We start from the raw sequence: 27,249 nt of genomic DNA on the forward strand, positions 1-27,249 counted from the left end.
GGGGGCAGAGGATCCCAAGCAGGCTCCGTGCTGACCGCAGCAAACCCAATGTGGGGCTGGAACTCAAACCATGAGATCATGACCTCAGCTGAAGTCCCTCGCTTACCTGACTGAGCCACCCACGCAACCTTCAAATGCGTGTGTTTCAATAAAAACAATACCTGGGGCGCCTGGGTGGCTCAGATGGTTGAGCCTCCGACTTTGGCTTGGGTCATGATCTCACTGTTCATGAGTTCGGGCCCCGCGTCGGGCTCTGTGCTGACAGCTCAGAGCCTGGAGCCTGCTTCGGATTCTGTGTCTCCCTCTCTCTCTCTGGCCCTCCCCCGTTCATGCTCTGTCTCTGTCTCAAAAAGAAATAAACATTAAAAAAGATTTAAAAAAAAATAAAGCAACCTTTAAAAAAATAAAATAATAAAATAAAAACAATACCTCAAAGCATATGTTAGCACAGGCTGTACTGAAGGGAAATTATTGCTGGAATATCAAAGAAATTCCAGTTGTCTTGCCTTCTGAGGAAGAGTAAGTATATGAAACTAAGAGGGGGAGGGTAAAACCCACCTTGTTAAGAACTATCCAAAGCTGATTCTTTAAATGAGCTTTCTGGAAATCTCGGTCTATCAGGCACCAAGACATCTGTTTTTTTCTGAAACCAAAACTGAATCCCCGCCCAGCTCGGAGGCTTCACTACGTAAGTGAAAGTAGGTACGGCTTCTATTTGTGCGAATTGTCTTCCCCTTTCCCCACTCCACTTTCTTTTTCATCTATGTGGAATTTCTGGCGTTTTAAACACGCTAAACTACTTCAGCCTGTGACAACATCTTGCCTCCCGGAAACTGACGAAGACCCGGTTTACGTGGCCCAGAAAGCCCAAAGACAGGCAAAGAAACCGGCCGGCGAAGGGGCCACACGTAGCTGATGTCAGCTACTCCGAGCCAACTCACTTCCGGGGGGCGGGCCAGGCACACAGGGTTCGTCCCGCCTCTAGCCGGAAGTGCTTGGCTACGGCTACGCCGTCGCCCCGCCTACTGGCCTTTGCCCCGATGAAGGTGGGATTTCCTGTCTCGTGTATCCAAGGTCTTCCTAAGTCAGTGCCGGCCCTGGGGAGGAGGGTGTCAAGAATGTGGTGTCGACCCTGGAAGCAAATTAGCTGGGCCTGGTAGAAGGGTACTCACCTAGTTATTACTGCAGTTATCCTTACTGTCCTCCCACGGCGTCTCCCAGAGGCCTTGGAGCCCTGAGAACCCAAGCGTGTGCCCGCAGGTTCCGTGAGGGCCATGGAGGTGCGGCCGCCAGCGCCACAGAGCTACTTCTGCCGGGCGCTGTGTCCTTTCCCTCGGGTTTTTGCTGCGGGAGCTGTGGCTGCCGATTCGGAGAACCAGAAGCTGTCTTCCTACGTCCCAGAGCCTGATTACCTGGAATCCGGATGGGACCGCCTCCGGGACCTGTTTGTCAAAGAGTAAAAGTGCCTAGGGTCTGTGGGGAGGGGACTGCGAAGAGCTGTCCTGCAACCTGGGTCATCCTGGGGTGAAGGACCCCTGAGTGATGTGGTTTGTTTTTGAATAAGATTTGGTGTTGTAATGTTTGTATCCCAAGTTTGTGTCCTCACATTGCCATTTAGTAGTTCTGTTGATTGACAGGACAGTTTACAAATGGTAGGGGTGAAACTCATTATAAATCAGAGCATTTTTAGAGAATATAGTCTTAGTGTAATCCCCCGATTTTACAAATTAGAAGAACTGGACCGAGCTAATTAGTGTCAGAATTGACCCTGGAATCCACATCAGCGAGATTACGCTCCAGTATTTTTTTTCGCATTTCACTTTATTCCAAACTTTGGTATTTCATGACCATAGCTCCCCCTTCTCTCCAAAAAAATGGAGATTGGAGAGACGGCAGCGAGAGCTGTAAAATGTTTATTCTGTCAGATAATGAATATATAAAAAATAATAGCAAGTATTGTCTCATTTTTATAAAAGAAACGATATTAGCTAGATCAACAAATAAGGTTATTTCAGAATACAAAATTAACTTCAAACTGAATTCACTTTAATGGAAAACTCATTTCATTTATTCACTTATTTCATCATTTATCAATTATTGGTGGAAAAATGGCCCTTTCATGAAATAGTTTACAATACTACACTGTTACCAGGTGGTTAAATTAACTTTGAAGCTTTGTTATGTTGCTGAGATTGTTGGGACAAGGAGTTGGCAGAATCGTGTTTAATTGCTTTATTGAAATATTATCTTTATTTTAAAGATAATGAGGCAGCCTTTCTCATTGGTCCTTCCAATCAATATTTACTTGAGATACTTGTGAAAGATCCTATGTAGTATATAACAGAAGAGTGTTATTTTGATCAGCTTTGGAAACCACAGAATGTTGGAGCTGAAAGAAACTTGAAGGTAATCTAGGTTAACTTCTATGTTCCCCTCCATCATAGATGAGGAAACTAAAGTTCATAGATTGTGATCTGGCTGCAAGTCACTTAACAGTGGGTGACAGAACCAGAACCACAACCCTGTTGTCACTTGTAGTTTAGGTCTTTTCCACCACTGTGCTATTTCTTCACCATTTATTAGCTGTTTGGGCCAACCATAGGACTTCTTAGAGCCAAATAAATAAAATGGAGATAAATATCACCTATGGCATGGAATTTTTCAGAGAATGAAAAGGAGGCAAAGCATATTCATCTGGCTTGTTAAATTTTAAGCTTTTACATTTTCTCTTTTCTGAGTTCTGTCATAGGCCAATTTTTAGGTAAATGTTTTTGATCTTATTCACTATACAAGATAAGTACAGGGTTCAAATTATAGCAGTTTTTTCCTATTGGCCTAAGTAAGTATAAGAATGACAGTTTTCTGAGAAATTTTATTTAGATTTCTCATGTAGATGCAGGAGCTGTAAAGACTCACTGATTCTGATTTCAGAGATGTGGTTATTGATAATTAGAATTAGATAAACACCTTATAGTCTCCGAAGAAAGTGATTTAGTAATGTAAATAACATTTAGTATTTATCTAGAGGGCCATTTATAGTAACATAAAGTTAAAAACTTAGCTATTCATTAGAGCTTCTAGAAACATCTTCAAAGCTTTATTATCAATTCTAATTTCTTCTTTTGAGAGTAACAAATTGAATTAAACAGTGGTTTTTCCTTATGTTAGGTTGGTCTGTGGTGTCCATTGCACAGTGAGATCTCTCATTTGTTGCTTTTTATCATACAGGCCCAATCTGAGCATGGCATAAAAGTGAAGAATTCAGAAAGACAGGTTTTGATTTTTTTTTTTTTTTAATCTAGGATTTTGTTCTTGAATATATTGTCCTAAAATCTGTAAGTTTGTGTCATTTCCAAAAGTTAGCTTAAAATTCAAAAAGGGAAATCTTGATCCTTGCATCCAGCTTTTACAGATTCTTCCTGATTCCAGAGATGTAGTGGACTTGTAATAGTCATCAAATAAAACCACCTTAGAAAAAAACATTATTGGAGTATAATATGCATCTATTTACACATAAATATATTGATCAACAAATTTTCACAAGCTAAACATAGCTGTGTAACCAACACCGAGAAACTGTTAGCAGCATTTCAGAAGCTCCCCTTTGTGCCCCTTCTAGTCACTATCTTCCTAAGGGTAATCAACCAATAGCTTAATTTCTAACAGCATAGGTTAATTTTGGCTGAGATTTGAGCTACTTGTGATATAACTGTGGTATTTAATTCATCAGGAGATTTTATTAATCCAGAGATTCTGCCCATGATGAAAAATGTGGTAGTGTTAGTATTGGGGTCATTTTGAATGTACTGTCTTTTGGAGAGCAGTATCCATAAACTAATCCCAAACAACATTGTCTTTTTGATGTCTTAGTGAACAGCAGAGAACTTCAAAGGAACTTGAGAATATTTATAAGGCGGCTATTTCAGCAGGCATCATTGGCTGGGCATATGGAGGAATACCAGCTTTTATCCATGCTAAACAGCACTATGTTGAGCAGAGCCAAGCAGAAGTTTATCATAGCCGGTTTGATGCTGTGGTAAGTACTGATACTCTAAAAGTATTTGAGGGCATATTAGTTTAGTAATTCACTTTACACTTAGCTATTCAGTTAGGTGGTAGGGTTGGAAGGGTTAAGATGTCAGAGTAAAGAAACAAAACCTGCACTTAACAACAGTAGACGTATTAATGCTAAAGAGTATACACATGGTTTGTCAGACTACTTTTCTTATCTTCAGAGGGATTACCACCATGGCTCTACTTTCTGAAATATATTTCTATCACTTCTCAGTCTTTTGGCTAAGATCAAGTATAGTATCTGAAATATATTTCTAATCCCTAGCTAAATCATCAAGGCTTAGCTGTAGCATATTAACCCCATTCACAGGGTCTCCTTGGAGGACACTAAAACAATAATTAGCATTTATAACTCTACAGTTTATAGAGTGCTAACTCTTTTGTTAGATCTGTACATCAACTCTGTTGTATAAGTGAGGAAGTTACAGCTCAGAGAATTAGTTGTTTGGGTTTTGTTTTGTTTTTTAAAATTCTGTCAGCCTTAAAAGTTGTAAAAGTAGTACAAAGAATTCCTATATACCTATCACCCAAATTCTCCAAATGTTAACTTTTTATCACATTTACTATAGCATTCTCTCTCTGTATAATGCATATTATTATTTTTTGTGACTGCTAAAGAGTAAGTTATAGTCATGATAAATACTTCAGCATGTATTTCCCTGAAAACAAGGACATTCTTTTATATAATCACTATATAATTATCCAGATCAGGAAATTATCACTGATATAGTACTATTGTCTTATTTTCAGACTTTATGTAAATTTTGCTAGTCGTCTCTCCAATATTATTTATTTATTTAAGTTTATTAATTTATTTTGACAGAGAGTGTTCAAAGGGAGCTGAAGTGGGGGAGGAGCAGAGAGAGAGGGAGAAAGAGAGAATCCCAGTCAGGTTCTGTGCCAGGCTCCATGCTGTCAGTGCAGAGCCCAGTGTAGGGCTCAGTCTCATGAAGCATGAGATCATGACCTGAGCCAAACCAAGAGTCAGACACTCAACCGACTGAGCCACCCAGGCACCCGTATTTTAAAAGTAAATAAAAATAATTTTTTTTTCCAGGTCCAGCATCTAATACTGGATCAGATGTTGAATTTGCCTTTCATGCCTCTTTAGTCTTTTTTTTTTTTTCATTTTTTTTCAATGTTTATTTTTAAGGGACAGAGTAGGAGTATAGAAGGGGCAGAGAAAGAGGGAGACACAGAATTCAAAGCAGGCTCCAGGCTCTGAGCTGTCAGCACAGAGCCCGATGCAGGGCTCGAACCCACGAACTGTGAGATCATGACCTGAGCCGAAGTCGAACGCCCAACCTACTGAGCTACCCAGAGACCCCTCTTTAGTCTCTTTTAATATAGAACAGTTTCTCTTTCTTTAACTTTCTTGATTGTGACATTTTTGAAGATTGGGGGCTATTTATTTATTATTTTATTTTATTTTATTTTAATTTTTTATTTTTTTAAATTTACATCCAAATTAGTTAGCATATGGTGCAATAATGATTTCAGGAGTAGATTCCTTAGTGCCCCTTACCCATTTAGCCCATCCGCCCTCCCACAACCCCTCCAGTAACCCTCAGTTTGTTCTCCATATTTATAAGTCTCTTCTGTTTTGTCCCCCTCCCTGTTTTTTTTGTGTGGTTTTTTTTGTGTTTTTTTTTTTTAACATTTATTTATTTTTGAGACAGAGAGAGACAGAGCATGAACAGGGGAGGGTCAGAGAGAGAGGGAGACACAGAATCTGAAGCAGGCTCCAGGCTCTGAGCTGTCAGCACAGAGCCCGACGCGGGGCTCGAACCCACGGACCGTGAGATCATGACCTGAGCCAAAGTCGGCCGCTTAACCGACTGAGCCACCCTCCCTGTTTTTATATTATTTTTGTTTCCCTTCTCTTATGTTCATCTGTTTTGTCTCTTAAAGTCCTCATATGAATGAAGTCATATGATATTTGTCTTTCTCTGACTAATTTCGATTAACATAATACCCTCTAGTTCTATCCACGTAGTTGCAAATGGCAAGATTTCATTCTTTTTGATTGCCAAGTAATACTCCATTGTATGTATGTATATGTATATATGTATATGTATATATATATACATATACATATATACATATATATACACATCACATCTTCTTTATATATTCATCCATCTATGGACATGTAGTCTCTTTCCATACTTTGGCTATTATTGATAGAAACATGGGGGTGCATGTGTCTCTTCGAAACAGCACACCTGTATCCCTTGGATAAATGCCTAGTAGTGCAATTGCTGGGTCGTAGGGTGATTCTATTTTTAGTTTTTTGAGGAACCTCCATACTATTTTCCAGAGTGGCTGCACCAGCTTGCATTCCCATGTGGGCTATTTATTTTGTAGAATGTTCTTCAATTTGGATTTGTTTAATGTTTTCTCATGATTAGATTCCAGCTATGTGTTTTAGCAGGAATACCCTAGATTGGGGTATTAGTACTCCTTACTTCTTACTTAGACGTACTTAATGTACTTCTTACTTAGTACATTATATCAGGAGCACATGATATCTATTGTCCCTTTACTGATGATGTTTACTTTAGGCACTTGGTTAAGATGGTCTCTGCCAGGCTTATCCACTGTAAAATTATTATTTTTCTCTCTTTGTAATTTTTTTATTTTTTATTAAAAAATTTTTTTTGAAAGAGCACACGTGCAAGCAGGGGAAGGACAGAGGGAAAGGGAGAGAGAATCTCAAGCAGGCTCCATACCCAGTGCAAGCCCAGGCGGGACTTGATCTCAGGACTGAGATTATGACCTGAGCTGAAATCAAGATAATTAGTAAATGTAATTAGTGAATATCTTATGGATACTTATGAGATACTTTGAGACTATGTAAATATCCTATTTTTCATCAAATTTCCGTGCTTTAGTTTTAGTATTCAATGATGACTCTTACCTGAAAGAGTTAATACTGTGGTGGTTGCGAAATGGTTATTTCCTAATCCCATCTTTCCTACATTTATTGCTTCATATTCAGCTTTAAGGAAGAGCTTTCCCTTCTCCTGTATTTGTCTTTTTATAATTTATTTCTATCAATGTGGACTCGTGGATTCTTGTTTTACTCTGTAGCTTATAATCCATTCTTATCATTATTTATCTTGATGCTGAAATTGGCCTAGATTTGGACAGTTGGAGCCCTTTAAACTAGCTCCTTTGTTCTTTTTATATGTCCCCATCGTTCTTTGAGCATATCTTTATTTTTTGGCATAGCAAGATGTTCCTGGCTCATCTTTTACTTTTCCAGTACCAGCCCCAGAGTTAGTCATCACCAAGGAGTTCTAGTTTCTTTTAGTGGAAAAATTATATATAAAACTAAGATTTGAGGGGCACCTGGGTGGCTGAGTCGGTTAAGTGTCCGACTTCAGCTCAGGTCATGACCTCACAGTTCATGAGTTCAAGCCCTGCGTCGGGCTCTGTGCTGACAGCTCAGAGCCTGGAGCCTACTTCAGGTTCTGTGTGTATCTCTCTCCCTGTCTCTCCTCCGCTTGCACTCTGTCTCTCAAAAATGAAATAAAAACATTAAAAAAACAAAGATTTGATGCTACATATGCTCACTTACAGGGATATCATGGCTTCTATAGGCCCTAGGAAATGTGTGTGTGCTCATATATACTTATGTGCACATATTCATACACACATCTGTATCTATTTATTTATCTGCCTATTTGTTAAAAGCCACGAGTCCATACTGATACTCTTCAGAGAGGTTTTGACTTGCCCAGTATCTTGTAGTAGTTAAGGATCCACTTAGGGATTCTCTCAAAATCTAGACTATATCCTCAGGATATTGTACCAGACTTGCTCCATGGTGATGTGGAGACAGACAACCTGTCTTCCAGTTCTGACTTACTCCTTCTTGGCTAAGTGATCTTGGTTAGAAACTTCCTCTCTGTGCTTTAGTTAAATCTGAAACACCTGCCTAAAAGAAAAGTTGTAAAGATTAAATGAGGTAATATGTTAACACAACTTTTACATAGAACGTGGGCAGTAAATATCAGTTCTCTTTCCTTTGCTCTTTTCTCTATATCTGTATTACTATCATCCTTACCCTTTTATTTACCATTTCTTTGGTTCTTTTTTATTTTATGGTTTCTTTTTTCCAAGATTTCTTGGATATAAAAAGCATGTCTAATACTGACTTTATATTTGCCATGGCATTTGCCATATAGATTCTCTGTTTATGCCTCATTGATAGATTGCTTGGTTGACACTGGCAATTCTTAGTTCCTTTTCTATCTCCCGATAGAATAGGATGCACATGGGACTTTTGCTTAAGTTTCAGTAAACGGTATTTCTAGAGATCTTAATAACGTTTCTGTTTAGGTGTCCCTGCCTAATCCATAGCCATCATTCTACCACAGTTTTAGAATAAAGAAGGTATTAAGGGGTCTTGGAATCTCACAGCCTTTTCATTAACTTTAGCAATCTGCACATCGTGCTGCCACACGAGGCTTCATCCGGTACGGCTGGCGCTGGAGTTGGAGAACTACAGTGTTTGTGACTATATTCAAGTAAGTTCTCTCTGAGTTGTGACAAAAGGTCTTAGTATTATTTTGGGAGCACATCTTTTGAGCAAGTGAGATTTTTAAAAACTAAACACCCACATGAAAGTGATTCATAATACCTTTTTCCCCAAGAACTTTTATCTATGTAAAAGATTGGTCCAGATATAGGTTTGCATCCATGGATGGAGGTCTTCCACCTATTATCAAAGTAGGGACAAGGTTTCTAAGTAAGAGAAATTCTTTGGTTCATTCTTCAACAGAAGGTCCACCTAGAAAGCCTAGGGAATATTGGTAGTCCGGAACTCATTCACGGGACCTAGACTAAGACCAGGAATTGACTTAGTAGGCATTTCTAATACCTATCACTTTAGTGAAAATTGTGGTCGAGAAAGTAAGGGGGATATGCTTTAAAGTTTATGTTTTCTTCCTTCCCCCTTCTTCCCAGCACAGTGAATACTGGTCTAAATGTGTACCGAAATAAAAATGCCCTAAGCCATTTTGTCATTGCGGGAGGTAAGACATTTTTGTTCTTGTTTATGTTTTTCAGTCTCCTCAAATATGGTTTGGGAAATATTTAAGGACTTATAAATCAGAACTACTGAATTCTTTGGTTGACTTCTCATCACATCTCATTCAGCATTCATGCAAAATGTATGGAGAGCATTATGCTTGGCCCTTGGTATACTTGGTGAACAAAACAGAAAAGGTCTTTGCTTTCATGGAGTTTTATAGTCTAATGTGGTTGGGGGAGAAAAAGGCTGCTGTGATAGAAAATAGCAAACAGGTGAAGCAATGGGATGATCAGGGTGAGTAGAGAAGGCCTTTATGGGGAGGTGACATTTAAGCTGATACCTGAAAAGTGTGAAGAAAAGTAGCCTATGCAGAAGCAACATTGAGGGTGAAGTCTCCAAGGCAAGAAAGTTCCTCAAAAGCAGGATAATAAGGCTGGAACATAGTCAGTAAGGGGAAGAGTGGCTTGAGATAAGTTTGGTGAAATTACGTAGAAAGGGACCAGATTTTTCATACTAAGAGTTTGGATTTTATTTTAAAGCTTTATGCCTCTGGTAAATGTGACCTCTTTAAAATGAACATTAAAAAATAAGTATTGAAGTATTATTTCCAGAAATGTAAATGTGAAGTGCCACATATACTCAAACACTCACTACCTCGTGTAATTCTCTTACATGCAAAAAGGTACATATAATTCATAAAACATTTAAAAATTTTTTTAATTTGGAAATAATTTCAAGCTTACAAAAAGTTTTAAAAATAAAAGTAATACAAGGAACACCATATAACCTTTATATACAGAGATTCAGTTATTTACATTTTAGCCCATTTGCTTCTTGTTCTCTCTTCTGAGTGCATGCTCTCTTTCTCTGTGTATATGTATATATACACCCAGGCAAACACATGTACACATAATTTGAACTTAACAATTTAATGGAAACATTTTAAAATATAAAACTAGAAATAGGCATTAATAGCACTGGAGCAGCTGGAACTTGCCCTTTTTTAACTCGCCACCATTTTTCCATGGGTATTCTGTAGGCTCAAATGCCTATATCCAAACCAAACTCTGTTTTCCTCCCCCAACTTCCATACTTGCTCCTGTCGTTAGGTTCTTTATAATTTACCATGTTAAACAAATAAACAAAAAACCTGGAAACCAGATAATGATATGGTTCTGCCTTTTATCCCCCTCTTTGCAAAGTTCTAGTCCTTTAATTAGATTCCTTTAATATGTAGGGACTCTCACCTCCTCTTTCTTCCCACTGCTGCTATCTGGTCTTCCCTGTTTCTAGTCTTGGTTTCCTCCACTTCCACTGTTACCTTAGTTACTTTTTGGAAATATGAATGTGAGTATAACACTTTTCTGCTTGAGCTTCTTTCATAGTTTCCCATCATTCTAATGTTGATTCTTGATCTGGTCCTCACGTACCACTCTTGCTCCACCCTATGACTCTACTCTTGATTTCCCAAACCCATCATAATCTTGCTTTACATGTATTGGTCCCTTTTCTTGAGCATGCCTTCCCACTCCTGCAAATAATTTTATTCAGCTTTTATTGAACCTGTCTTTCAAGGTTCAGCTTATCTGTCAGCTTTAGTTTCCTAGTCCCTATTTTCTTATTTTTGGGTCTTCAGGTGTCTTTCCCCTATATTCCCATAATTAACTATAAATATTTTAATCAAAGCACTTACGACTCTATGTTGTACCTGTTAACTTGTTTTGCTTCTCCACTAGATGACTTACTTGATATCAGAGAAAGTCTTCGCCTTTTATATCACAACTATTTGACACATAGTAGAGTAGAATAAATGTTCCTTGAATGTAAATTGAGTGTAAAAATTAGTAAAAAAATAAACATGATACAAGATAAGTTTTTATCTCAAACCAGCAACCAACATTGAATTTAATGGTATAACACTGAAGTAATTTCCCCTGAAGTCAAAATCATGTCAAGAATGTCTCCCCTTATTATTATATGGCATTCATCTGGACATTTATAAATGTATATTTGACATCTGGAATGACTGAGTGAGGAGCTTGGCAAATTCTTTCACAAAAAGCAACAATAGAATTGGACATAATTATCAAAAACCATTTAAAGATGCTGGAAATTGACCACAGGCACACAACAAATCAGTAAGCATTTATCCAAGAATTTCTACTGAGTTTCAGTAAGAACATTGGGAGTCTGTGGTGTTTCAGCCTAGGGCTCCTCCTGCGCCCCTAGCCCACAGCTCTGTGATGCAGAAGTTTCATAAGGACAGGCTGGAGGACTGGCTTTCTGCTGCTTGAGGGCGCTGACTTTATTTGGAGCAGAAAACAGAAAATTCCAAGCCAAGGGGTGTTGCTGAAAACAATTGCAACAGGGAAGGATAATATCACACAGCTAATCTGAGGTTTTGATACTATTTGGGGTAAGGAATAGACTGGCAGATGAGGCAGAATCTTAACAGGAATATCTAGGGAACAAGACAGCCACAGGGGGTTTTAATAAGATTCTATGTATCCCTAGAATTCTGGAAAGTTGCACACATGTGTAAGTATGTATTCATGCACACTCTGGAGAGACTGGCAAGGGCCCTAGCAAGCTACTTATCTTTGGTTAGTTGTGAGGGTTAATTGTGAACACCAAAAGAAAAAGCCAGAAGAGATTTTAAACTGTCTAAACTTTGAATGCATTCTTCAACCACAGATACGTTGGTAAAGGATAGGAGCGTTACTAGCTTGGGATGCTTAAGCATAATTTCTGACAAATCATTGGCTGACTACTTAAGCCAGTGTGATGCCTAGGAAACCACGCATACAAATAAAAACTGAGCAACGACGTTAGTGGCTGTACTCTGCAGAAAAAAGACTCCACAGAACTAGTCCGGGCAAGTCACTACATAGACAAAGAATTACAGTCATCCCCCCTGTGTGGGGGGTGTTAACTCCAGAGTTGCTATAATTTATTACCTAAAATGTCCAGTTTTCAACAACAAAAAAATCATATGACATGTAAAACCAGGGGATTAAAAAAGCACTCACTGGGAATGTCTCTGACTGGACCCATCCATTGAACATAGAAGACAAGGCTTCAAACCATTTTAAAGAAATTTAAAAGTATGATGATAGTGACTTACCAAATAGAGAATATCAATAAAGACAGAAATTATAAAAAAAAAAAAATCAAATGAAAAGTTGAAAGTTGATACAACAATAGAAATTAAAATTTCACTGGAGAGGAGGAGCTCAACACCAGTCTTGATAGCAAAAGAGAATTCATGAATTTGAAGAGGGATCAATATAGATGATTTTTCGTGAAGAACAGAATTTTTAAAATGAAGAGAAATGAACTGAGCCTGAGCAACCTATAGGACACCATCAAAAATACCAATATATGTGTGAAGGGAATGTTAGGTAGAAAAGAGAGAAAGGGTTAGAAAAAAGTATTTTAAGAAATAATGGTCCTTAACTTCCCAAATTTGATGAAAAACATTAATCCACACATCCAAAAGGTTCAACAGACTCCAAGAAGAACAAACATGAGGAGATTCACACCTAAGCACATAATAGTTACACTGTTGAAAGAAAAATCTTAAAAGCAGCAAGAAAAAAATAACTCCCATGAGGAACACCAAAGAGGATTAACAGCTTATTGCTCATCAGAATGATGGAAACCAGAAGGCAGTAGAATGCATTCAAAGGCCTGAAAAGCATAAGTTGTCAACCAGGAATTCTGTTTCTAACAAACCACTCTTCAAAATTGAAGGCAAAAATAAAGATATTGGCAGATAAACAAACAAAGAAAAATTGTTAATAGCAGATCTGCCTTACAAAAATACTATAGGAAATTCTTCACGCTAAAAGGATGTAATAAACCAGATGGTAACCTGAATCTATGAGAAATATTAAAGAGCATTGATAAAGATAATTATATAAGTAATTATTAAAGGCTGTATAAATATTTTTTCTCATAACTAATCTAAAAGACAATTATGTAAAATAATAACAAAATTGAAGTGTTAGACATACAGCATATTTAAAGTTGTATATGGCATTAATAGCACAAATGAGAGGGAAGGAATGGAGGTATGTTGGAGCAAGGAGATGACACCAAATAGTAACTTGACAGGAAGAAATGAAAAGTACTAGAAATGGTTAATATGTAGGTTAATATAAAACACTCTATAAACCTATTGTTTTCCTTTCTTTTAACTGTTTTTCCCTAATTTAAAAATAGTATTTGGGGGACTCCTGGGTGGCTCAGTGGGTTGGGCGTCTGGCTTCAGTCATGTCATGATCTCACAATTTTTGAGTTCGAGCCCCACGTCAGGCTCTGTGTTGACAGCTCAGGGCCTGGAACCTGCTTCAGATTCTGTGCCTCCCTCGCTCTCTGCCCCTCCCCCACTCATGCTCTGTTTCTCCTTCAAAGATAAATAAACATTAAAAAATTAAAAAAAATAAAAGTAGTATTTGAGGGAGTGCCTGGGTGTTTCAGTCAGTTAAGTATCCGACTGTGGCTCAGGTCATGATCTCCCGGTTTGTGAGTTGGAGCTCCACATCAGGCTTTCTGCCGTCAGCAGGGAGCCCATTTCATATCCTCTGTCACCCCCTCTGTCCTTCCCTCACTTGCATGTGCTCTCATTCTTGCATGCTCTTTCTTTCAAAAATAAACTTTTTTTTTTTTTTAATTAAAAAAAATAACAGTATCCAATTAAGTGGCTAAGTTGGTTAAGCAGCTGACTCTTGATCTTGGCTCAAGTCATGATCTCACGGTTTGTGAGTTGAAGCCCCACATCTGGCTTTGTGCTGACAGTGCAGAGCCTGCCTGGGATTCTCTCTCTCCCTCTTTCTGCTTCTCCCTTGCTCGTGGACACACACTCTTTCTCATCAATCAACCAATAAACTTTTTAAAAAATGCTAGAGACAAAGGACATTTTATAAATTTTTTTTTTATGTTTATTTTTGAGAGAGAAAGTGAACAGCGGACAGGCAGAGAGAGAAGGGGACAGAAGGTCCAAAGTGGGCTCTGCACTGTCAATGGAGAGGCTGATGCAGGACTCGAACTCACAAACTGAGAGCATGACCTGAGCCAAAGTCGGATGCTTAACCAACTGAGCCATCTAGGCACCCTCATTTTATAATGTTTAAAGGACCAATCCATCAAGAAGATATAACATTTATAAACATATAAACTAACAACAGAGCTCATAAATACATAAAAAGAAACACTGAATTGAGAGGAGAAATAGACATAACAGATTGTGAAATAGACAATAACAGATCAGGAGTTCAAGCCCCACGTTGGGCTCAGTGCTGATGGCTCAGAGCCTGGAGCCTGCTTTGGATTCTTTGTCTTCCTCTCTCTCTGACTCTTCCCCCACTCATGCTCTTTCCTTCTCTCTCTCTCAAAAAATAAGCATTAAAAATTTTTTTAAAAATGACAAGATAACAAACAACTTTAGGAAGACTGACCAAGAAAAAGAAAATAGACACAAATTACCAAAATCTACTCAAGAAGAAATAGAAAATCTGGATAGCCCTACAACAAGTTAATAAACTAAATTGTTAGTTAAAAATCTTTTCACAAAGAAAGCCCAAGACCAGATGGCTTCAGTGGCTATTTGGGAAGTTTCTTTCACAAACTCTTCCATAAAATAGAGGAAGAAGGAACACTTTCAAACTTATTCCTTTGGACTAGTATTATCCTTGATACCAAAGCCAAATGAAGAAGATGAAGATAGCAAAGAGAACTACAGATCACTATCACTCAAGAGTATATACACAGGGGCACCTGGGTGGCTCAGTCAGTGGAGCATGTGACTCTTGATTTCAGGGTCGTGGGTTTGAGCCCCATGTTGGGTACAGAGATTATTTTATTTATTTATTTTGATTTTTAAAATATTTTTTATTATGTATATATAATATAATATGATATGTGTATATATATAATATAGTCAAATTAGTTTCCATACAATACCCAGTGCTCATCCCAACAAGTGCACTCCTCAGTGCCCATCACCCAATTTCCCCTCTCCCCCATCCCCATCAACCCTCAGTTTGTTCTCAGTATTTAAGAGTCTCTTATGGTTTGCCTCCTTCCCTCTCTGTAACTTTTTTTTTCCCCCTTCCCCTCCTCCCTGGTCTTCTATTAAGTTTCTCTGGATCCACATATGATTGAAAACATATGGTATTTGTCTTTCTCTCCCTGACTTATTCACTTAGCATAATACTCTCCAGTTCTATCCACATTGCTACAAATGGCCAGATTTCATTCTTTCTCATTGCCAACTAGTATTCCATTTTTATATATAAATCACATCTTCTTTATCCATTTGTCAGTTGATGGACATTTAGGCTCTTTCCATAATTTGGCTGTTGAAAGTGCTGCTATAAACATTGGGGTACAAGTGCCCCTATGCATCAGTACTCCTGTATCCCTTGGGTAAATTCCTAGCAGTGCTATTGCTGGGTCATAGGGCAGGTCTATTTTTAATTTTTTGAGGAACCTTCACACTGTTTTCCAGAGTGGCTGCACCAGTTAGCATTCCCACCAACAGTGCAAGAGGGTTCCAGTTTCTCCACATCCTCTCCAGCATCTACAGTCTCCTGATTTGTTCATTTTAGCCACTCTGACCATTGTGAGGTGGTACAGAGATTACTTTAAAAAGAAAAGTATGTACACAAAAATCCTTTACAAAATATTAGTAAACCAAATCCAGCAACAACCAAGGATTGTATACTGTAAACAAGTGGAATTTATCCAAGGAATTTAAGGTTAGCTTAGAAAAGTATTTGACAAAAATCCAACATTCATGATAAAAACTCTCAACAAACTAGGAATAGAAGGGAGCTTCTTTAACCCAGTGAAGGTCACCTATCATCTATTAAAAAACCTACAGCGGGGCGCCTGGGTGGCTCAGTTGGTTGAGCGTCCAACTTCAGCTCAGGTCACGATCTCACGGTTCGTGAGTTCGAGCCCCGCGTCAGGCTCTGGGCTGACGGCTCAGAGCCTGGAGCCTGCTTCCGATTCTGTGTCTCCCTCTCTCTCTGCCCCTCCCCGATTCATGCTCTGTCTCTCTCTGTCTCAAAAATAAATGAACATTAAAAAAACCTACAGCAAACATCGTATTTAATGGTGAAAGACAATGATTTTCCCCTAAGACTGAGAACATGGGAAAGCTGTATACACTTGTAATTAAGGTGTATACTTGAGATGAATACAGTTGTATGCAGCATTATACTGGAGACTTTAACCAGTGCATTCAGGCAAGAAAAAGAAATAAACACTAAGGTCGAAAAAAAAAAAAAAGTAAACTATTTACAGAACACATGGTAATAAAGAGTTTGTGTAATAAAGAGTCTGACTGATGTTTGGCTGCTGATAGCTTATAAGCCTCACTACTCCCTCCCCCCTTTTTAATTGACTTTATTTTTTAGAATAGTTTTAAATTCACAGTAAAATTGGGCAGAAGATACAAAGATTTTGCATATACAATAAAACTTTGGTTTGGGAGCATAATTCATTCTGGAAACATGCTTGTAATCCAAAGCACTTGTATATCAAAGCAAATTTCCTCATAAGAAATGATGGAAACTCAGATGATTTGTTTCACAACTCACAAATATTCGTATAAAAATGATTACAATACTGTAATATAATACAAATGAATAAGGAAAGTACAAAATATAAAGAAAAATAGATTAACCTGTACTTACCTTTGAAAATCTTTGTGGCTGGTTTGAGGGAGACGAGAGAGGAGGATTATTGTGTAGGACAACTTTATTACTAACGGATGTTGACTACAGTACAGTTTTCATAAACTCTTGTCATATACTGTATTTAATGTATTCAGCATAAGACAACAGAGGGAAGGGTCTATATCTGCAGGCAGCCTGACCTAGAATGAAGCAAAGCATTCCTAAGCTTACTCTTGTATGGAAAAGCAAAGGACTGTCCACAGGTGCTTTGAAGTGACAAAAAATACACTAGTGCCAGTTGTGGGCACCTTCCAATGCTCTGAAAAGTCACTGATTTCCAATGCTCTGAAAAGCCTGAAACTGAGCATGCGAGCATGGGAGACGATCACCCACAATCTCCCAGAGAGGGAGAAAGAGAGAGAACTATTGGCTCAGTTGTGATCGTATGACATTCAGCGTCAGGTGCTACTTACATTGCAAGTCTTTGCTCGTTTATCAAGTTGAAATTTACTAGAAATAATGCTTATCTTGTGAAACATTCGCAGAACAAGTAAATTGCAATCCAAGGTTTTACTGTACTTCTCCCCCCGCCCCAACATACACACTTAAACATAGCCTCCCCACTATTAACATTTTACCCCAGGGTGGGATACTAGTTACAGTTGAAGAACCTACACTGATGCATCATTATCCCCCAAAGTCCATAGTTTCCCTTAGGTTTCACTCTTGGTGTACATTCTGTGGGTTTGGACAAATGTATGATGACATGTATCCATCGTTGTGGTATCATAAAGAGCATTTTCATTGCCCTAAAAATCTGTTCCACCTATGTATCCTGCCCACCAACCCCTGATAAACAGTGATCTTTTTTTACTGTTTCAATAGTTTTGCCTTTTCCAGAAAGTTATATATTATATAACATTTTCAGATTTACATCTTTCACTTAACAGTATGCATTTAAGTTTCCTCCAGTCTCTTTTCATGAGTTGATAGCTCATTTCTTTTTAGTGCTAAATAAGATTTCATTGTCTGAATATACCAATTTACTTATCCATTACCTACTGAAGGACATCTTGGTTGCTTCCGAGTATTGGCAGTTACGAACAAAGCTGCTATAAATGTGTGCAGGTTTTGGTGTGGACACAAGTTTTTAGCTCCTTTGGGTAAATACCAGGGAGCGTGATTGCTGGATCATATGGTAAGAATATGTTCATTTTTGTAAGAAACTGCCAGACTGTCTTCAAAGTGACTGTACCATTTTGTGTTCCAACCAGCAATGAATGAGTTTCTTTTGCTCTACATCCTTGCCACCATTTAATGCTGTCAGTCTTCTAGATTTTGGCTATTCTGATAGCTTTTTAAAAAATATTTATTTTTATTTTTTATTCTTTTTTTATTTTTTTATTTTTTTGAGAGAGAGAGAGAGGGAGAGAATGAGTGAGGGAGGGGCAGAGGAAGAGGGGGAGAAGAATCTTAAGCAGGGTCCACACCCAGCGCGGAGCCCTGTGTGGGACTCCATCTCACTATGTGAGATCATAACCTGAGCCGAAATCAAGAGTCAGCTGCTTAACTGAGCCACCCAGGCACCCCTAAAAAAAAAGAAAGAAAAAAAAATACACACACACACACACACACACACACATATGTTTAAGTTTATTTATTTTGAGAGAGACAGAGTGAGCAGGGGAGGGGCAGAGAGAGAGAGAGGGTGAGAGAGAGAATCCCAAGCAAGCTCAACAGCATGGAGCCCTACAAGGGGCTCGAAATCATGAACCCTGAGATCATGAGCTGATCCAAAACCAAGAATCAGTTGCTTAGCCAACTGAACTACCCAGGAACCCCTACCTCCCCCCCAATATTTTATTTTTAAAAAAATGCTTTCTTTGGAAAAGAAGACTTGAAAAAAAGACCAAATTTATTACCATCTCAGGGTAATGTAATTAAAGGTGATTTTTTTTCTTGTTAATTTTAAAATTTGGAAAATTAAAAAAAACAAATAGTACTTAAATAAGACACATAAGTCTCAATTGTTTTTTTAAAAATGTTACTACATGAGATGCATTCGTTGTGTTGTGCATAGTGAGGGAGGAAAATGAATGACGTCCTGATATACCATACCAGTGGGAAGGAAAGGGAGCCTGTGCACTGACCACCTGGTGGCACTGTAGACCACATGCCCACTTGGAGGCCTGCCTGAGGGTTGTAGCAGGACAGAAAGGGTGAGACTGGAGCAAGGTACAAACTGCAGGGGTTTTTGTTCTTTGGGGAAAGCTTTTCTTGAAGAAGGATGAAATTGAAGAGATGGGAGTGAAGAAATTACAGATTTTTAAGGGGAGGTGGGCAGAAATGAAGCAGAATGAGAAGAGGTTGGACCCATAGAACCGATATACAAAAATTAGGTTTGTAAAAGGGATGTTTCTTCCTTTGAACCTGCAGTGTGGAAGAGAAACTAGCTGTGTTGGCATTTTATTTATTTTTTATTTATTTATTTTTTTTAACATTTATTTATTTTTGAGACAGAGCATGAATGGGGGAGGGTCAGAGAGAAGGAGACAAAGAATCGGAAACAGGCTCCAGGCTCCGAGCTGTCAGCACAGAGCCTGATGCAGGGCTCAAATTCATGGACCACGAGATATGACCTGAGCTGAAGTCGGCCGTTCAACCGACTGAGCCACCCGGGCGCCCTTGGCATTTTAGATTCAGGAAATCTAGGTTATGGTGATGTATTATTGATACTGGGTTCTGAAAACTTACTCAGCGGTTTATGTTCTTTTTATAGAAGAAAAATTTTTTAAATGGATTCTAGTACTTACAGATAATTTAATATTGGGTTTTTTGTTTGTTTGTTTGTTTGTTTTAAAATAGCTGTCACAGGAAGCCTTTTTAGAATAAACTTAGGCCTGCGTGGTCTGGTGGCTGGTGGCATAATTGGAGCCTTGCTAGGGTAAGTGTTAATATGGTTTGATACTAAATTAACACAACTTTCATTAATGCCTTACTGTTAAAAATCTCATTCATTTCTAAAGAATAAATTTGAATCTTACAGCCTATAAAAGGCCTTCAGTTTTGTATTGGCTGTCGCTTTGACTGTCAAATTCTAATCTTACCCCAGTTGTTGATTTTACTTCCAATTATCACTGCTTAGATATCACTAACACCTGAACCTATTTGTAATTTGAACAATGGTATTTACAAGGAGCAGGAAAATAATAAGAAACAATTAACAAGCACATTCTGTTAAAAATTTTTTTTGTTTGATTTTGTTTGTTTAATAAATTAAAAAATTTTTCTTCTCCAGCTTGTTAATTTGAAAAAATTTGAACCTACAGAAAAGTTGAATGAATTAGTACATCAAACACCCATATACTCTTTTCACTTATGTTCACCAGTTAACATTTTGTCATATTTGTTGTATGTCTCTGTATATGTGTGGAATGTGTGTAAATTTCTTTTTCTTTCTCCTTTTTTCTTTCTGGCTAAACTGTTAGAGACCTCATAATTCTTCACCTCTGAATACATTAGCTGGTATCTCCCAGGATGAAATGAAGAACATTCACCAATGATACCACAGTATAATCATCACAGTCAATAATTTAGCATTGATTCAATATAGCTATCTAAGATATGGTCCATATTCAAAAATTTTCAATTATTACAATAATGCCATACATATTTATATTTAACTCAGGATCCAATTGCATATTGCATTTACAGTTTTGATTCCTTTAAGCTAGAATAGATCCACTGCTCTTTTCCCCCAGAAAATTTCTCAATTTCTTTTCATTATCCCTTCATGAGTAGATTTAGGTTAAATGTTTTCGTCAGGAATACAGTGTAGGTGAAGTTAGTCCTTCTCAGTGTATCACATCAAGATACATATTGTCTTCACCTATTGTAAGTGATGTTAATTACTTGGTGCAGTACTTTTCTATTGCTGTGTAACAAACTACCACAAACTTTTGTGGCTGGAAACACCACCCGTTTATTATATCACAGTTCTGTAGGTCAGAAGTCTGAGGAGGCTGATGGGCTCTCTTTGTTCAGAGTTTTACAAGGCCAAAATCAAAGTATGGATCAGGCAGGTTCTTATTGGACTAGGGAAGAATCTGCTCCTACACCATTTAGGTTGTTGACAGAATCCTTGTGGCTGTAGGGCTGAAGTTATTGTTCCCTGCATGGTTGTCAGCCAGACACCAGTGTTCCTAGAGGCGTACATATTCCTTGCCACAGTGCCCCCTCTATGTTCAGACCAGCAACTGGTATGTTGAATCCTTCTCATACTTTGAATCTCTCTGACTTGTCTCTGCCACCAGAGAAAACTCTCTGCTTTTAAAGGGTTCATCCAGATAATTTCCTTTTTGATTGACTCAAATTCAACAGATTACTAACCTTAATTACATCTGTAAAATTTTGCTATGTAACAGAATCATGGGTATAATTTATAGTTGAGGAATTAGGGCAGGACAATTTGGGGGGCTATTGTAGAATTCTGCCTACCATATTTAGTATTGACTTAAATTTCTCCACTGAAAGGCTTCTGTTATTCTCATTGTGATTAGTAAATAATCTTGGGTAAGACTATGTGAATAGCATGTTCTCCAGCTATCTTTTTTCTAGTGGTTTTAATGATCTATTATAATTGTTGCCATAATCGGTTATTACTGATGGTTGTAAAATGATTTGTTAGTGCTATCTTTTCTTCTGTTTTTATTAGTTGGCATTCACCTGAGTTCTCCCTTCGCCTCCACCTACCCTCTCCCTTTTTCTACCCCCTTTTAAGGAGGAAGTTACACTAGACTTATGGATTCCTTTTTTAAATTATTTTTAAAAATTCAGCATGTCATAATCTATCGCAGACATGATTTTTGTTATATTGTGTTTTGTTTGTTTTTTAGTAAATTCTACCCTCAACGTGGGGCTTGAACTCAAGACCCCAAGAGCAAGGGTCACATGCTCTACTGACTGACCCAGCCAGGCACCACTTGTTATATTGTTAATATACCATCTTGGCTTGAAGGGAAAAATTGTTGAAATTAGCAGCAAAAATAATTTCTTTTTCATTGTCATTAAAAACACATAACATAAAATTTACCAGCCTGACCATTTTTAAGTGTGTAGTTTAGTAGTGTTTTTATATTCACATTATTGTACAAAAGATCTCTAGAACTTTGTCATCTTGCAAAATTGAAAACTCTGTACCCATTAAACATTAATTCTCCCTTCCCCTTGTCCCCCAGCCTTTGGCAACCACATTTTTACTTTGTTTCTATGATTTTGACTACTTTATTATTTTTTAAGTTTGTTTATTTAAAGAGAGAGAGTATGTAAGTGGGATAAGGGCAGAGAGAGAGAGAATCCCAAGCAGGCTCCACATGTCAACATGGAGCTCGACACAGGGCTCAAACTCATGAACCATGAGATCATGACCTGAGCTGAAATCAAGAGTGGGATGCTCAACCAACTGTGCCACCCTGGCGCCCTGATTTTGACTACTTTAGATACTTCATATGAATGGAATCATATATTATTTGTCCTTTTGTAACTGGCTTAATTTTACTTAGCATAACATCCTCAAGGTTAATCTATGTTGTAGCATGTGACAGGATCTTCTTTTTAAAGGCTGTAGATACCACATTTTCTTTATCCATCTGTCAATGGACTTTTCCACTTGGCTACAGTAATTTTTCAAATGAGCTTACTTATGTTGTAGCCAGAGGGAACTTAAGTTATCTCAGAGTCAAAAATTCCTTTTCTTTGAGAACATAAGAACCAAACCCTTAACTTACTGTAATAATTGTTATCTAAATCAGTTTCTCGATGGGTAACTATTAACAGTGTGGGTGAGACTGTTGTGCCAGACTTTCGAACTGTAGGATGTTTTGGTGGTTCCATCCCCAGAAGCCAATGGTATCCTTCCTCCAACCACATATGCCCTCCACAGTTCCTGCCTTCTGGAGGTTTTGGTACCATTCCTGTTACAATTTCATTTCTGAGAAATCTTCAGTATAAAGCTACTTACTAGAACTTGTCACAAGTATATATTTTCCCAGTTTATCATTCATGATAAAACAGCCAATTTATAGGCCTGTTGTTTTTATACCAGTTAATTTTGGGAAGTTGCAGTGATTGTTTTTCTCTACTGTTTAGAAGACCAGGAAGGAAATTGCCTTAATAATTTTTTCTTCATTTGACAAGGACACTTTGTCAGAGTTCCTGTACCTGTCAGGGAATAAGTGGCTCAGTCGGTGTTGCTCCTGCCTTAGCAGACACTCACATGGTGTGTGGTCTAATGGCTGCTTTTTCCTAAGCTTTCTCTCTGCTTCCTTCTCAGCACTCCTGTAGGAAGTCTGTTGATGGCATTTCAGAAGTTCTATGGGGAGACTGTCCAAGAGAGAACACAGAAGGATCGCAAAGCACTCCATGAGCTGAAATTGGAAGAGAGGTAAGGAGCAGGTGAAGATAAAGGTACCTGGCTTTCCTAGCCATTGTGGTGTTCTTCTTAACCCAGGTACTCTAAACCACCACTCAATTCAAAGAGTTTCTGGGGCACCCGGCTGGCTCAGTTGGTGGCACATGCGACTCTTGATCTCAGGGTTGTGAGTTCAGGCCCCATGTTGAATAGATAAGCAGTCTGGTTTTTTCCATGTTTTTACTTAAAACTTTGATTTGTGCTAAAAACACATACGCACATGGAAAATTTTTTTTTTTTTTTAATGTTTATTTATTTTTGAGAGAGAGACAGAATGTGAGTGGGTTAGGGGCAGAGAGAGAGGGAGACACAGAATCCAAAGCAGGCTTCAGGCTCTGAGCTCTCAGCACAGAGCCTGACGCGGGGCTCGAACTCACGAGCTTTGAGATCATGACCTGAGCCGAAGTTGGACGCTCAACCGACTGAGCCACCTAGGCGCCCCCACACATGGAAATTCTTAATATCTGTAGATCAGTTGTCCAAGGACTTAGGTTCTATATGAGAAAAAGCATTGATTTTGTAGCCAATTAAACCTTGAAAACAGAGCTTAAATCCCAGCTAGGCTATTAATTAGTTCTGTGACCTTAGATAGTTTCCTTAATTTCAAGCTCTCAGTTTTCTCAGCCATTCTATAGGCAGAATCACACCACAATGCTCAATACATATTTGTTTCATTCACTCCTCTTCTCCATTGTAAGAGGGTATGTGAGATATGTAGTTTTCTAAGTTCCGAGATAAAGCATTTAAAATTATAATGCCAGTATAAAATCTGGTGTGGAGAATTAAAAGCATGAAAGCGTTGTTAGCTTATTTCTAGTTCTTTAGATGTCATAAGAGGCTTTTTTTTTTTTTTTTTTAATGTTTATTTACTTTTGAGAGAGAGAGAGAGGAACAGAGTATGTGTTGGGGAGGGACAGAGAAAGCGGGACACACAGAATCTGAAGCAGGCTCCAGGCTCTGAGCTGTCAGCACAGAGCCTGATGCAGGGCTCAGACCCATGAACTGTGAGATCATGACTTGAGCCGAAGTTGGACACTTAATTGACTGAGCCACGGTGCCCCAGAAGCTTTTTCTTTTTCTTTTTTTTTGTTTTTTTTAAATGAAACTTTAAGAAATTGGAAAGGTAGGGAAAATATATTGGTATTTGAATTTGATATAGAAAGTTGCAGAAGAATTAACATTTGGAAAAATATGAACAGGTAATAATTGTATTTCAATAAAAAAGGGAAACCAGAAAAATAACTAGAGCAGTTGATAAGTTATTTAGAGATAGAAAACCTCAAGAATGGCTAAAAGCAATAACTTGAATTGAATTACAGTAATGTAAAAATACTTTGGCAAAAGGAAATAGTGTCAAAAATTTATGTGTGTGTGTGTGTGTGTATATATATATGTATATATATGATATTCCTGAGAAGAGTTAATTTAATAAGTAGTTAATAATAGTTAAGAACTTATATGCCTGCCTCTTTGCTTGAAAATAATCCTAGAGAAGTTAAAGTGAGAACATAAAACATTGCCTTAGTGAGCTGAAAATGTAGAAGCCTGGTCAGGGCACCTAGGTGGCTCAGTCGATTAAGTATCTGATTTCAGCTCAGGTCATGATCTCACAGTTTATGAGTTTGAACCCTGTGTTGGGCTCTTTGCTGTCAGCTCGGAGCCTGGAGCTTGCTTCAGAGTCTATGTCTCTTTTTCTCTCTCTCTCTCTCTGCCCCTTCCCTGCTCATGCTCTGTCTCTCTCTCAAAAATAAATTTAAAAGAACATTTAAAATTTTAGAAAAAAAAAAAAAGAAAATATAGAAAACTGGCTATAGAGATATGGAAGAAGAAATGGTCCAACCTGGTTGTGAAGAGTTGAGAAGAAAGTCTTGGATGACCTTGATAATCACTTCAAGGAAGACACTAATACTAGATTTAGAAAAAGAACTGATCTGTTATTTGGAAATTAGATTTTAATTCCTTGTAAATACACATCTATAGTGTTGTCCCATCTGACGTTTCCATCTTGAGTTTACCATTGTGCAGTTCCCACGAGGTCTGGCAACAGAGAGTTAATGAAGTGGCAGGGCAGTCACATGCCCCCCCAGCCCTGAGGGCAACAGGACAGCCAGGTTGCAAGGCTCACACTTCAGCTTAGGGTGTTTCAGCTCCTGCACGATACCCCTGCATGAACTCTGGAATATCGTAAGGATCAGAGCTGCCTCCACAGCAGTGTCCATTTTGGTGATATGAGAATCGTAGTCAGCATGTGAGTGGAACAGGTTAGGAGAGCAAAGAAGGTCCATTATGTTTAAAGTGCAGTGAGCAATGTTTGCTCATAAGTCACAGGGAGAAGACGACAAATACTATCTTTAAAAAAAATCAGGGCGCCTGGGTGGCTTAGTCGGTTGAGCGTCCAACTCTTGATTTTGGCTTAGGTCATGCATGTCCCAGGGTTGTGGGATTGAGCCCTGTGTTTGGCTCCATGCTGAGCATGGAGCCTGCTTGAGATTCTCTCTGTCTTCCTCTGCCCTGCTCCCCCACTTGCGCACACACTCGCTCTCTAAGAGAAAAATAAGCTAAAATAAAAATCTAAGAACTAAAGAAATGGAGCAGTACTTGATATATCCTTTTCATTCTTTTATTACAGTAAAGCCAGACTGCAATTTACTGAACTCCTCCCTGAAGAAATTGAAAGTAGCTTACAGAAAAATCGATCCAAAGATGATGTTAAGAAAATTGAAGCACTACTAAATCTTCCTAGAAACCCTTCATCAACAACTAAACAAGACAAAGACTGAAAATGTTCTGGACTTAAAATTCATTGGCGAGTTGAAGGGATCTATGTTGCCCTGTCCATTGAATGCCAAAGGCTAGTCTTCTCCTTGGCCAGCCTGCTGACAGATACAAGTGCTGGCACCTCTAGGGGCAGTGACTTGCTCTTATCTTTTGTTTTCACCAAGAATTGGGCAATTGTACACTTACTTTACTTATCCTTAAATTTAAATACATAGTCTTTCCTGATTGATCCATATATTTGGCATTGTATCTGTACAGGTCAATCAATACATATTTCTTTGCCCTGAATTTTACAATAGTAAATTAAAAATTTCCCAAAATTGGAGTTGAAATCTGTGGGTTGTATGTTTATTCTTGCAGCCTTTTAAAAAGATACTTAGTCACTAGAAGGAGGAGGTATCACTAGGTAAGGCAAATGGGTCTGTGATGAAATCCTTGTGCCTTTGGATCCTAGAAACATTGTGGGCCTAAGTGTGTAGTAGGGTTTGGTTTTGTTTTAATAAAAAAGATAATTCCTATGTCATTTGAAATAAGATATAAATTTAACAAAAATGAAGTAGGTAAGCATTATTACAAAAAAAAAAAAGGAGCCCATCTTTTTTTCTTCTCAGTGTTGCTGACAAAATGTCTATGCTATAATATGCAGAAGATACTTAGCATAGATATTCAGTCTGTACATTGCAGGAGCTTGCTCCTTTAGAAGGAAGCTCTCATGCAGACTGAAACTTTTACTAAATGAGAGGGGAGCAATGCACTAAGTGTACATCTAGTGCTTTGTTTTCATGTTGGACCTCTTTGTTTTTAGTTCCTGCCCTGAAAATAACCATTTTCAGGAGCCAGGTTTGTGTAGCCATGTGGTGTAGTGGCTGAAACCATGGGCTCTGGAGGCAAATCGCTGGCTTGGCATCTATGGCTTTGCAGCCATGTGACCAAAGCAAAGCCATTTTACTTTAAGTCTCAGTTTTCCCCTTTATCAAATGAAACAGTATCCACATCACAATGGGTATTAAATGAAATGATGCATGTAGAGTGTAACACAATGCCCTGGCCCACAGGGGATGATAGAAAAACAAATAGTAGTAGTTATAAGGATAGAAGAACCTGTGCACAAGTATATTTTTACCACGATTTATATGTCCTCACCACATTCCATAAAACCTGTTTTTCTTAATTATCCTATTCATAAATTGCTGACAAATTGG

General features: G+C 38.2%; 1 protein-coding gene across 1 annotated transcript; it reads left to right on the forward strand.

Annotated features, from left to right (window-relative positions):
• Window positions 1-1,023: 1,023 nt before the first annotated feature.
• On the forward strand, window positions 1,024-26,587 carry LOC125917705 (complex I assembly factor TIMMDC1, mitochondrial-like). The gene is made up of 7 exons (XM_049623828.1): window positions 1,024-1,456; window positions 3,871-4,036; window positions 8,521-8,609; window positions 9,049-9,116; window positions 19,666-19,744; window positions 23,132-23,242; window positions 25,899-26,587. Exons 1-7 carry the CDS (start codon window positions 1,275-1,277, stop codon window positions 26,047-26,049), a joined length of 846 nt encoding a protein of 281 aa, XP_049479785.1. The 5' UTR covers window positions 1,024-1,274; the 3' UTR covers window positions 26,050-26,587.
• The last annotated feature ends 662 nt before the right edge of the window (window positions 26,588-27,249 follow it).

This window comes from Panthera uncia, unplaced genomic scaffold, assembly GCF_023721935.1.
Source record: "Panthera uncia isolate 11264 unplaced genomic scaffold, Puncia_PCG_1.0 HiC_scaffold_226, whole genome shotgun sequence".
Taxonomy (NCBI): domain Eukaryota; kingdom Metazoa; phylum Chordata; class Mammalia; order Carnivora; family Felidae; genus Panthera; species Panthera uncia.

Coding starts and splice junctions, on each gene's coding strand:
- LOC125917705 (XM_049623828.1), top strand. CDS start 1,275: ATGGAGGTGCGGCCGCCAGCGCCACAGAGCTACTTCTGCCGGGCGCTG. Junction 4,037..8,520: donor ATAGCCGGTTTGATGCTGTG/GTAAGTACTGAT, acceptor CATTAACTTTAG/CAATCTGCACATCGTGCTGC. Junction 23,243..25,898: donor GAGCTGAAATTGGAAGAGAG/GTAAGGAGCAGG, acceptor CTTTTATTACAG/TAAAGCCAGACTGCAATTTA.